The 13,019-nt window shown below is 43.6% G+C and overlaps 1 protein-coding gene across 3 annotated transcripts in view; it reads right to left on the bottom strand.

The window, feature by feature from the left end:
* LOC137427760 (neutral amino acid transporter 9-like) overlaps positions 1 to 13,019 on the bottom strand; it is an 83,148-nt gene that overhangs the window by 30,131 nt on the left and 39,998 nt on the right. For 2 of the 3 annotated variants that reach the window (XM_068117481.2, XM_078776342.1), the window contains 5 exons: positions 8,909 to 8,972; positions 8,282 to 8,375; positions 7,756 to 7,923; positions 1,178 to 1,237; positions 872 to 1,048 (listed from right to left, as the gene is read on the bottom strand). In XM_068117481.2, coding sequence (XP_067973582.2) covers positions 872 to 1,048; positions 1,178 to 1,237; positions 7,756 to 7,923; positions 8,282 to 8,375; positions 8,909 to 8,972 — 563 coding nt within the window. The remainder of the gene's footprint in view (positions 1 to 871; positions 1,049 to 1,177; positions 1,238 to 7,755; positions 7,924 to 8,281; positions 8,376 to 8,908; positions 8,973 to 13,019) is intronic. The other variant, XM_068117491.2, reaches the window with a different exon arrangement.

Here is a 13,019-nt window from a genome sequence, read left to right as displayed (position 1 = left end):
ATGAATGAATGAATGAATGATCGTTTTAAAGGCCATTTTCCCCGCTAGAGCGGGGGTTGGCCAAAGGGGGTTGTTCTAATCTTGTTGGTATTTTGAAAAAATCTATTTGTTTTATTTTTCTATTTTTTGTGGGTGCCGAAAACACTCCCCTACTGACACCGACAAAGGAAAAGGTATATTTGATATATTACACACACACACACACACACACACACACACACACACACACACACACACACACACACACACACACACACACACACACACACACACACACTAATTGGGGATAATTTAAGATTACCTTTCACAATACCACAAAGGCTCCGGCACCATAAAGCGATTTTTTAAAAATCAAATAAAAAACGAACTTTTTGCCAAATGTTTTTTTTTTTTTTTGCTTAAAACACTCCCCAACACTCACTGATGAACGTCTAAAAGTTTGACAAAGATCTGCTCAACCATCTCTGAGAAAAATGGTGACAGACAGACAAACGTCTCTCTAATAGTATAGACGTAATACAAAAATATGTCGACGTTACTAAAATACGTGCATATATAAAATACATACGATTGGAACATTATACAATAAAACTGAAAATGTTTGTTCGTCTGCTGTATGAACATAAACATACGTTGTCAATACATCGTCTACACAACAGCACACAAACACCACACTAAACAAGTCATGGTGAGGGGCTACAATCTTCGATTGCTCTTTGTAGTTTAAGCTGCAGACGCAACTCCCAGTGCAACCAAAGTCACAAAGGGAAGAAAATCAAATATAACGAAAGAACGACTCGAGAGTAATTAAGGAAGCAATGTTAAGTAATCCAGCTCGGGAAGGCCACCATAACTGTCATCCACAACACACCAATATTGTTGAATCTCGCAAAGAAGTTGACCGAGGGAAAGTTCAGCAGCGGCAGGATGAGGACAATGAGGTAGAACGGCACAGTCTTCTGCTTATGCCAATAAGAGGAGAACGTTTTCAGCGACGCTTTTAGGGACAGGCTAGTATTGTGCATGTGTGGAGGCGTTGGGCAGATGACTGGGAACAGATGGGTAGAGGAGATTAATTGCAGCTTTTAATTAAGTAAGACAGCAGCTTTAACCAAGAACAATACAGAGATTGATGCAACATGGAATTTGTGACAAACATAACCGACGCGTGCCTCACCTGGACTGGATCCGTCGTATTTTGGTACAATGTCCGTGACATTCACTCCATTGACCGTGTCTGTGTGACATACAAAATAAAGTACTACATCCTGTACTGAATGCAAGGTATGACAATAGTGAATCATTTCCATAAAAGGTGTTTGTCTTGAAAAAGGGAAAAAAAAAAAAAAAATTTTGTCGGTAATAAATACCAACTTTGTGAAGATGAAGATGAATAAATACCCCCGTCCCTCCCCCGCAGCCATATTCCCACCCACCACGTTCCATCGTTTGATCAAACCGATGCTTGTATTAATTCTTCTTCTTCTTCGGCAGTATTAGCCCACTTCAAGAGGAGTCGCTGTCATGGATCCTGCTCCATTTGGGTAGATCGTATGCCCATTTTTTATCCACACCTTTCTCCTTCATGTCCGCTTCCACACAATCACTCCATCTTCTCTTTGGCCTGTCCGCAGTCTCTTTCCAAGTGGTATCATTCTCATCATCCTTCTACCCACATACTCCTCATTCCTTCTCAACACATGCCTATACCATCTCAATCTACTTCCCTGTAACGTATTAGATGCTTCAACCACCTTCACTGTTCCTCTGATGTATTCGTTCTCACATAGTCTTCTCACGTTACACCACACAACCATCTCAGCATTCTCATCTCAGTCACATCTCATCTTTGCTCCTTCATTCTTATCATCGGCCATATCCCCGTGCCGTACAACAGTGTAGACCTCACTACCGTTCAGCACACCTTTCCCTTTAGCCTCATCGGCATCTTTCTATCACAAAGCAATCCTGAAACCTTCTTCCAGTTACTCCATCCTGCCTGTATCCTGATGCTCATCTCCCCATCGAACTTACCATCCTGCTGCACTCATGACCCCAAGTACTTAAACTTCTGCACGTCCTTGATCTTTTCTCCTTGCATCACCAATCTGTTTCCTTCTACCTCTTCACTACTCGCTGTACATCTCATGTACTCTGTCTTTGACTGACTAATCCTCAAGCCCCGATCTTCCAATGCCTTTCTCCATTCTTCCTATTTCAATTCTACCTCTTCCATACTTTTGGCACACAATACTATCCACAAACAGAAAGCTCCATGGTGCTTCCTAGCTCCTCCCGAATGATACAATTATACTTGCTCCATGGTGCCTGTGTTCTCACATCAGCTGCCAGAACAGATGCTTCTCTTCATTACATGTGCATAAAATGATGGTGGAGGGAGAGAGTAATTTGAAAATAGGGAACGTCAGTTAGGGAAGAAATGAAGGTAGGGGAGTAACAGTGGGGAAAGATGAGAAAGGGGGTTTGGAGGAGCAAATAGAGGGAAGGAAACAACGTGTATTGTGTCATATGGGATGGGTTGGGAGGGGGAGATGTTGGGGTTCATCGCAGATCATCCCCATCCAAAATGCTGGTCCTTTCTTCCACCATTAAAGCAACCCTCCTTCCTCCCACCCCACCAAATTCCAGTTTTATCTTCCCAAGAGTTTGCTTCTGTATTCATCATGTGCACCTCCTGCATCCTCCCTTACCTGTCATTCTTAACCAGATCCCTTGTTTGTCCATCTCCATCTATTTTGTTACCTGGCTCTGCTGTTGGCACCCTCCTCTGTCTGTTGTTCGTTTTGTTCTGCTGCATCCTGATCCGTGAGGTGGTTTAGCTCTTCCACGAGCCCAGACTTTGTATCCAAAAAGGGTGATTGAAATTCTGTCAATTTGGCACACTTAAATTTGATGTTCAAAACGTTTTATTAAGAGTTATAATAGTCCAGGCCGGCAGGATAGCCTAGATGTATACACGCTCGCCTATAAGCTGTCTAGCCTGGGTTTGATTCCCGATCCAGCTATGAACTGTCATTCCGGTGTTTCGCAGCAGAGAGGGTAATTCATCAATGTATGTGCCGGCCCTCGGATGGACATTAAATGGGTGTCCTGTCTGCCGGCATTAGATGGTGGATGTTAAAGATCCCACATTGACTTTCACAAAGAGTAGGTGAACTATCGCCGGTACCCTGGCCAAATTCCAAATTTTTGCCCTGAATGACTGCTGTGAAGGCAATGGCAAACCACCTTTGCCATGAAACTGCTTCAGCAGCACCGACACTCTGTAGAGAGTGCAGTACATATCGTCTCATCACAATAGTTCAAGATGCAAATAAAAAGAAAAAAAGTGGGGGGAGTTAAAAAATATATTTATGTATTTTGTGACAAATTAAAGTACAGTGCAGTTGCATTTTGAAACTAGAAAGTAGAATTTGATGTGAATGTGTCAATGGATATGCCTCCGCATACGTTAGATATTAACCCACTGTTATGTTTTATCTCAATTAAAGGTCACATGACAAATGATAGGTCCCTTAAGAGAGAGAGGGGGAGAGATGGGGAGATGGGGAGATGTGGAGAGAGGGAGAGAGAAGGAGAGTAGGTGGTAGAGGGAGAAGGAGAGAGAGAGAAGAGAGAGAGAGAAAGAGAGAATAAAAAAAACAAACCAACCACCGTTTAGAGGCCATTTTTCCCCGCAAAGCGGGGGTTGGCCTTTTCGGGGACCGTGGTTGTTGTTGTTTTTTTTGGTCCCCTTTTTGAAGCAATGTTTTACGGCCGGATGCCCTGCCGCCAACCCTGTTTGTCGCCTTTTTACGATAACCAGGGAATTACCAGTGAGCTGGTACTCAATTTGCCGACCTCAGAAGGATGACAGGCTGAGTCAACCCCCCTGGCGTTAATTCAGCGATCGACCGGGATTCGAACCCAGGATCCTTGGATCCTAAGCTGGCACCCTAGCCGCTAGCCCAACACCAGGGACTAAAGAGAGAATAAAAGACAGATAATATTAGAAGAGAGCCAACATCAAATTCCAACTGGAGTAGTGGTCTGCAAAATGATTTTGAAAGAGGACATGGCCTTTTACCTGATCAATCTAAAACTGAATCAGTTCATTTTTCCATTACATTCCATAAATGTGTCAAGACAATGTCAATGTGTCAAAAAAGAGAACCATGACAATTACAACGACATATGGGCAGGGTACAGCCCGAAGTGGAGATCGGTTTCTGAGGTTTGGGACATGGAATGTAGGGACAATGACAGGGAGATCAGGAGAAGTGGTGGAAGTATTGGTCAGAAGAAGAGTGGACATATGTTGTGTGCAAGAGACGAGATGGAAGGGAAGTGGTGTGAGAATGGTGAAGGGTAGGCAGGGACAGAAATACAAGTTTGTGTGGCAGGGGTGCCTGGAGGGCATGAATGGTGTTGGTGTCCTGTTTTCTGAGGAGTTTGTAGACAGTGTGGTGAGTGTGACTAGAGTGAGTGACAGGTTGATGATGGTGAAAATGATGATTGGAAAGCTCTTGGTGAACGTCATCTCGGGATATGCTCCGCAGGTTGGTCGGAGCGATGAAGAGAAGGACAAGTTCTGGTGTGCGATAGAGAAGCTGATGGAAAACGTGAAAGATGAGGAAGTTGTTGTGGTAGGAGGAGACCTAAATGGACATGTGGGAAGGAGTATGGATGGTTTTGAGGGAGTTCATGGGGGTTACGGATATGGTGTGAGAAATGGAGAAGGTGAAAGGATTTTGGAGTTTGCTGATGGAGCTGATTTGTTGATTTGTAATACTCAGTTCCAGAAAGAGGATAATAATCTTGTTACATACACGTCAGGTGGGTCGACGACAACCGTTGACTACCTGATGGTGCGTAGGCGAGATAGGGGGCACCTCCAGGACACAAAGGTGATCCCGGGGGAGGAGGCTGCTTCACAGCACCACTTGGTTGTCTGCGACATAAGGGTGAAAGGTGCGAGGAGAGCGCGGCGGGTGAAGTACCAACCGAGAATGAAGGTGTGGAGGTTGAAAGAGGTGACAGTAATGGAGGCATTAAAAGAGAGGCTGAGTAGGGTAGAGGATGATGTGGTTGAGCTTGAAAGTGGTTGGATGTCAATGAAAGCTAGTCTGTTGGGAGCAGTTGGTGAGGTATGTGGATGGACAAAAGGACCACCGAGGCACTCGGAAACATGGTGGTGGGATGATGAAGTTGGAAAGAGGATTGACGAGAAGAGGAAGAAGTTCAAGGAGTGGCAGAAGGCGAAGGGTACGGGAGCAGAAACAGCAGAGCATGAAAGTTATAAGGCAGCCAAGAAGGCTGCAAAGAAAGAGGTAGCAAAGGCGCAGGAGGCATGTAGGAAAATGTTCGGAGAACGCTTGGATTCGGAAGAGGGTCAGAGAGCAGTATTCAGGATTGCAAAGCAGATAGCGAAAGAGAGGTGTGATGTGATGGGGGTGAGTTGCTTGAAGGATGAAGTGGGACAAATCGTTGTGGACCCAGATGGAATTAAGGGAAGATGGAAAAGATATATGGAAATGCTGTTGAATACAGAGAATGAATGGGATGGCAACATAGAGAGTACTCCAGTTTTCGGACAGGCAGAGAAGATAACTGAGAAGGAAGTTGAGGAAGCGATAAAAGCAATGAAGAGTAGAAAAGCGGGAGGGCCGACGGGAGTTGTGGGAGATATGTTGAAAGCAGCAGGAAGTTGGGGTGTGAAGAGAATGACAGAGATCTGTAATCTGGCGGTGAAAGAAGGCCGCATTCCAGTGGATTGGGAACTGAGTACCCTCGTCCCTCTATACAAGGGGAAAGGTGACCCTCTACGCTACAGTGTGGCTCGTACCGAGCGATAAAGTTATTGGAGCATGGAATGAAGGTATTGGAAAGGGTGTTGGAGAGGAGGATAAGGAAGAAAGTGAAGATCGACGAAATGTAGTTTGGATTTATGCCAGGAAGAGGAACGACAGAGGTGCTTTTTATTGTGAGGCAGTTGCAGGAGAAGTACATGGAGAAGAGGAAGAAGTTGTTTCTTGGGTTTGTTGATCTGGAGAAAGCATTCGATAGGGTTCCACGCAAAGTATTGACATGGGCAATGAGGAAGTTAGGAGTGGAGGAATGGTTGATCAGAGTAGTGATGGCAATGTACAAAAGAGCACGCACAGCTGTAAGGACGAAGGACGGGAACAGTGGTGAGTTGGAGGTGAAGGTGGGAGTGCATCAGGGGTCGGTCCTAAGTCCACTACTATTTGTAGCTGTGATTGAGGTGCTGGCTCAGAACGTAAAGGAGGGTTTACCGTGGGAGTTGTTGTATGCAGATGATCTGGTGTTGATTGCAGAAAGTATGGATGGACTGAAGGAAAAGATGAACAAGTGGAAGGTATGTATGGAGACAAAAGGTCTGAAGGTGAATATCGGAAAGACGAAGGTGATGGCAAGTGGTAAAGCATGTGGTGAGGTGGAAAGAACTGGGAAGTGGCCCTGTGCTGTGTGCAGGAAGGGTGTCGGAGTGAACTCCATTCAATGTACAATGTGCGCTGAGTGGGTTCATCAAAAATGTAGTGGTCTGAGAGGGTCATTAACCAGTGTGGCAGCTGCATTCAAATGTAAGGTGTGCACAGAGGGAGCTGCAGATGAAGGAAATGTTGAGTTGCATCTTGGAGATGGCGTGAAGCTGGAAGGTGTGAAAACATTTTGCTACCTCGGAGACATGCTGAATGGAGAAGGTGGATCAGACTCGGTAACGGTTGCTAGAGTGAGATGTGCATGGAAGAAGTTTCGGGAACTGAGTGGCGTGCTGATAATGAGGGGAGTGTCGTTGAAGCTGAAGGGAAAGGTGTATGCTGCATGTGTGAGAAGTGTTATGATTTATGGGAGCGAAACATCGGTAATGAACGTAGAGCAGCAACGAAGGTTGGAAAGGGTGGAAATGCGAATGATTCGATGGATGTGTGGAGTATGGTTGAGAGAGAGGAAGACAAATGATGAATTGCGAAAAATGATGGGAATAGAGCCTGTGATTGATGTTGTGAAGAGGAACAGGTTGAGATGGTTTGGTCATGTGTTGAGGAAGGATGAAAGTGACTGGTTGAGAAGAGTGATGGAAATGAATGTAGAAGGAAGTAGAGGACGGGGAAGACCGAGAAAGACTTGGCTAAATATGGTGGAAGAAGAAATGCGGGCAAGGGGGTTAACAAGGAGAGATGCAGAAAATAGGGCAAGATGGAGAAGATTGTCATGGGGACCGCAAGGCTAACCCCCACTCTAGCAGGGAAAATGGCCTTAAAATGCATGTTGTGTGTGTTGTGTATTCCATAAATGTGTCAAGTATGGTTGGGTTGAAATCCCTTGAGTGTTTCATAAGTTAGCGTGGTAATGAAACACTGCTACTTTCAGCTAAAGGTCACATGACCTTTGACCCTTTGAACCAAAATCAGATTAGTTGATTTTTACGTCATAATACATCTTTGTACCAAGTTTGTTAAAAATCCCTTCAGTTGTTCACAAGTTATTGCGGAAGGACGCATGCATGCATGGATAACCAGAAAACATGATGCCTCCAGCGGTGGAGGCATAAAAATTCTTATCTTGGAAGATTGTATGATGTTCATCGAACATTTATAATGCTCCTGATAATAAAACATTCCACATTAGCTCGTAACATTAAAACATTACCATCGAAACAGCTGTAACCTTGCAATCATAAACCCAAAAAAATTCCTCGAGCTCAGAAGATCAAAAGTTCAAAGCACTCACCGAAGATGTACTTTCCTGTATTATAGAGAAAGTTGGACATGAGGACCCAATAAACGATGAGAGCACCACAAATGGCAATCATAGAAAAGGCCAAAACCAGTCCTCGGCCTGGGCGCCCAAAGTACCATTCGCACACGTCCGTGAACTCGTATTCGGGGGTGCTTCCTGCTGTTTGACGATACAATTATACTTGTATCAGCCACGTTAAGAAATTCAGCAGAAATATTGCACAACTTATTTTTTTCTTTTCTTTTTGGATACTAGTCGAGGCTCATATAAGAGCTAACAAATAGAACATATAATAAAGGGAGCGGGAGAGAAGAGGGGGAGAGAGAGGGCAGTACAACAACAGTAGGGACCAAGGCCAGCAGGGGATCTGAGGAAGAGAGAGGGTTGGGTAGGGGTACACGGGATAAACAAGATGGACACTACAAGGAATATGTAAAGTAAATAATACAAATTTGCAACAAATATGTAAAGAATATTGAGAAGGAGGATGAAGCGAATGGGAGCACAGGTAACTCACCAATGTCCTTGGGGGACTGCAGGACACGATAGGCGCTGTACAGCATTATCAACCCGACCACAACGATCAGAATAATTCCCATGGTGAAACCGGACTGCAGGTGCACACACACACACGCACACACACGCACACACACGTACACCATGTAATACAATGAATGTGTTGAAGTTGAGATTCTTGGACAAAATTGAAAGATGCTTTGTAGCAGGAATTTTCAGTTTACGACTTAGATTTCATTAATTGTTTAAAAAGCATGTACGGTATACCATCCCATGATGACAATATTTCCCGCTAATTTTTCAAATCAAGTTTTTGTTAATTTTTTCATGGACGTTTACTACTGAACATATTGTGACAGTTCTGCAAACCCCTCCCTCCAACCTCCCAATAAATGAAAACAACATACAGTTTCCCAAGTTAGCTATTTCCTTAGTATATGTGCAGAATGGTCCTTTCCTTTTGTGTAGTGAGTTTATTGGTTCAAGATGCGTTGTGTGGGATTAGTGAGGGTTTTCCCCTTTTTCTACCCATTGCATTTGAGTTAGCAACGAGCTCCGTGGCTAAGCTGCGCGGCACGATTTTCATTCTCATAACAAAAATATTATCTGGGCATAGAAGGAAGCAAACCTGCATTGTTCCCCATGGGATGCTCAAAAGTGAAGTCCCCATCATAGTGTTCCAGATAACAAAGCTGGTGAAAGAAGAAGAAGAAGAAATTTTTTTTATATCATTAACTGACTTTTTACAATCCATGTGACTTAGTCATACATTATGTTTTGAGAATGAAAATGTTGGATGCCAATTGATCAAACATTTATAAAACAAGTTGCCACAAGTTGGAATTTATTTCCACTAAATGTGAAAGAGAAGCGCAACTGGAACAATTCAAAAATAAACCAGAAAACAAAATAATGAATAAATAAATAAAGACCCGCCACGTTTTTTCGTTTACACTCTAACGAGCATTTTCCAATGTCAATTAGAAAGTATCTCACTCAGTCTTGAAAGATCTAACTAGAGCATGGGCCTGGGTAAAGGTAACCAAATCGAGATTCTTTGTACACAGCACGAGGCTGCGGGATAGCATCATGGACTGAGGTGTGCCGCTGATGCAATGCTCTCTGCAGGTTAGGGCAGGAATTTGCAATTTGTTAATGGTGCCGGCAATAGCTCGCCTACTCTTCGTGAAGGACACCATGTGATCTTTAACGCCCACCAACAAATGCTGGCAGACGCCCCTTTAACGTCCATCTGAGGGAAGCAAATTGAGATGACGTCACAAGAGAATCGTGCCACATGTCATAATGATGGATGTCAAAGTTTATTCAGCATAGAATCCAAACTTAAAATGCATTATGAAGTAGAGTGCATGCAATATTACACTCTATTTAATAAGCGTTTTGAGAACACACCAAAAATCAACAAATGTAAAATGTGTTGGCAGAAAAATGAAGATTTGGGTGTTTTTGAGTCTGATCGAACAGACTATCAGTGAGAACACTCGTGCGCACGACACCATCAATTGGTATCTCATGTAACAACTGTCCGGTACTGAGGACAGATAATAAAGATAACGGAAGTTTATACAATATATTAATTAGGATATCTCAGTGTTTCTTTTGATATTGTGATTTATTTTCAATGCAAATTCTCATTTGTAATCACATCAAGCTTGGGAGACGGTGTCACGAGCCCTTTATTAATATATTGGTTGTTTTTTTGTTGTTGTTGTTGTTGTTGACAGATGATCCACTGTTGTTGCACACTGCTGATTTGCAACTGGAGTGAAGAATGAGATTGGTGCTACATTTTTTAGGCTAGGTACTGTTGAGCAACCATAACTTCTACGACTCGTCTACCTTCAGTGCATCCGACTCCAAAATCTTTTGTACGACTCTTGAGAATCACTTTTGAAGGTTAGCAGCTGCTTCCTGGTATTAGTGTAATGAGTACTTCCACTCTAATATTCCTGAACCTAGGCCATGTTTAATACACTGTGCCATGCTACCTAGTGCACTGTAAACGTGCTTCGATATCCATACCTCTGATACTATTGTTGAGCTTGTATGGATATAAAAGAGCCAGTAAATAGTAATGCTCCAAATTCAGCCTATTTCTTTCAGGTCGTATATTTTGATGCTGCCCTCATCCTCGCTGGAAGTGCGTGAGCACAGTGCGAACATCAGGTTGAAGATAAAGACAATTTGTTCCCCTTGCAGTTAAAAAGAAATAATATGAAAATCAGCATTCAGTCAGAATACCACATAAATATGACTTTCTGGCATTTGTCCTGTGTCAGACAGAGGCTGGAGCAAAATAGTGGAGAAGAAAATGCAGAGGAAGGCTACAAAAGAGTGTGGAAAGTGTGGCCCTCACTTCATTAATCAGCATCTTATTCCACTGTGGCCTTTTGCAAAAAAATTAAGTGCCATGGCAGAGGTAGCGGTTGGATATTATCAAAAAGAATGGAAAAATCAGCACCTGGAAGATGCTTTTCCCAAAGAGAGGTCTCCTGCTGGAATTGGTATAGCAGTTATTCAAACCATTTACCATGCACATATTCAAAGATAAGTGAAAGCATCAGGTCTTCAGGGACATCACTGACAACTTGCTCATCATGAGAATCATATGCTGATTGTACGTCATGAGGATCATACGCTGATTTCGCTCAGAGATGTATGCCTTTCTGAAAAGGAAGTGCAGTCAGCTCACTGATCTCATGATCAGGTCACTTTGTTTCCTTTGTTGGTGTATAACAAATGCAGATTCTGCAGAGAATGACCATGAAACAGTACAAGTTTCAGCACCCCACGCCAACAAATACAATAGCCATACTTAAAGGTGCAAATTGGAACCTGCAAGTATCATTTGTACATTATCAATACTATAAGAAAGATGTGTGTCTGTGTGTGTCGCCATTATTCTCAGAGATGGCCAAACGGATCTCCATCAAACTTTCAGAGGTTCATCAGTGAGTGCTGGTGAGTGTTTAAGACAAAGAACAAATAGTTGAAAAAAAACAAAAAACCTTTTTTTTGGATATTTCTTTAAAATCGCTGTATAGTGCCTAAGGCCTAAGCCTCTGGAGCTACGTGAAAGGTAATAATAAATGATCCCCGACTCCATTCCTGAGTGGGTGTAGGGAAGTGTTTTAGAACCCCACAAAAAATAGAAGAAACTAGAACACCGCTCAGTAGAGCGCATACTCCCGCCGTGGGTGGCTCACTGCTGAGCCCTATCTTCCAATGGTAAAAAATCCTTCAAAAAATTCCTGGATCCGGAATAATATCCTGAGCTTCACCAAAAACTAATCAATTCTTCCTCATCCCAAGGGCAATCAACCCACCAACTTTCATCCAAATCCGTTCAGAACTTTTCCAGATATCTTGTTCACAAACACACGAACACACACACGGACACGATCGAATGCATTACTCCCTGGTGGGAGTAAAAAACCAAAGTTGATTTCTTCAAAATGCCAACAGGATTAGAACAGCAACAGAATGAATTTACTATAACGGCACTCAGTAGAGAGCAGATCTCCGCCTGGTTGGCCATATCATTCAATGGTGAAGAATCACTTTAAAAATTATACGAGCTGGATCAGGATCCGGATCTTCACCAAAATTGAATCGATTCTTCCTTGTCACACACACAATCGGTCTAACAAGTTTCGTTCAAATCTATCCATAACTTTTTGATATATCCTGCGATATACCGACACATAAAACACAAAATAAGGGGAGCGGTAGACAAGATGGGGAGAGAGGGGGAAGAACACAAACACAACATTTGAGAGCAGGGACATCGAGAGAACTGTGGGAGGGAGAGGGCTTGGGGGGAGGGGGGAGAGGTATAAAACATATGGACACTGCCAAGACTTCCAGGAAAGAAGTTGGAATTTCAAAAAAGTGTATGTGGGGTGAATTAACGGGGGTAGAAAAGATCAAGGTTTTGGATGGGGGAAGATAAGAGATGGTGGTGAACAGCTGTTTTAAAGACCTGGATGGAGGAATGGGATTGAAAGGAGTGGGGGAGTTTGTTCCAGAGGCAGGATAAAAGGGGAATGAAAGAGTGAAGGTGAGCAGAGAGCCTAGATTTTGGCAGTTTAACCATAAGAGGATTGCTGGCAGATCTTGTGCGACCTGCAGGAGTATTTGGGGGACAGAGCACAGAGAGAGCTGGGGGAGCAAGGCCGGAGAGGAGTCGGTAGAAGACAGAAAGACCACCAACCTGCCTGCAGTGAGTGAGTGAAAGGCCCTCGGAGTTAGCTTCATCGCAGGAGATTCCAATGATTCTGAAAGCTTTGGTTTCAACAGCGTGAAGCCGAGCTAGGTGTGAGGCAGGAGCACCGGCCCAGAGGGGGGGAACAGTATTGCATTGAGCTGCGGATGAAAGCCTTGTATGTGGTGAGGAGCTCAGATGTGCCAAGGAAGGACTTCGCATGATGGAGGATGCCCAGTCGGTGACTGGCTTTGGCGGCCAGCTTGGAAATGTGGTTTTCCCAAGAAAGATCATGGCAGATAGTGAGACCCAAAAGCTTGAGCGACAGAACTTCTTGGAGAGGATTGTTGAGAAAGTAGATGGGAGAGTTTTCCAGTCGGTCTTTTCAGAGAGACATAGTTAAGAGTGTGAGATTTGTCAGGATTGAAAGACATGTTCCACTTGTTTGACCAGTCTGTGATTTTGTCCAGGTCTGCAGAAAGTGAGGAGGCTGCAGACTGCCGATCTGAGGGAT

The sequence above is a fragment of the Myxine glutinosa genome, chromosome 1 (genome assembly GCF_964187855.1).
Source record: "Myxine glutinosa chromosome 1, kmMyxGlut1.1, whole genome shotgun sequence".
NCBI classification, from domain to species: domain Eukaryota; kingdom Metazoa; phylum Chordata; class Myxini; order Myxiniformes; family Myxinidae; genus Myxine; species Myxine glutinosa.
Note: the sequence above shows the minus strand (reverse complement) of the source record. Positions and strands in the feature narration are given on the sequence as shown.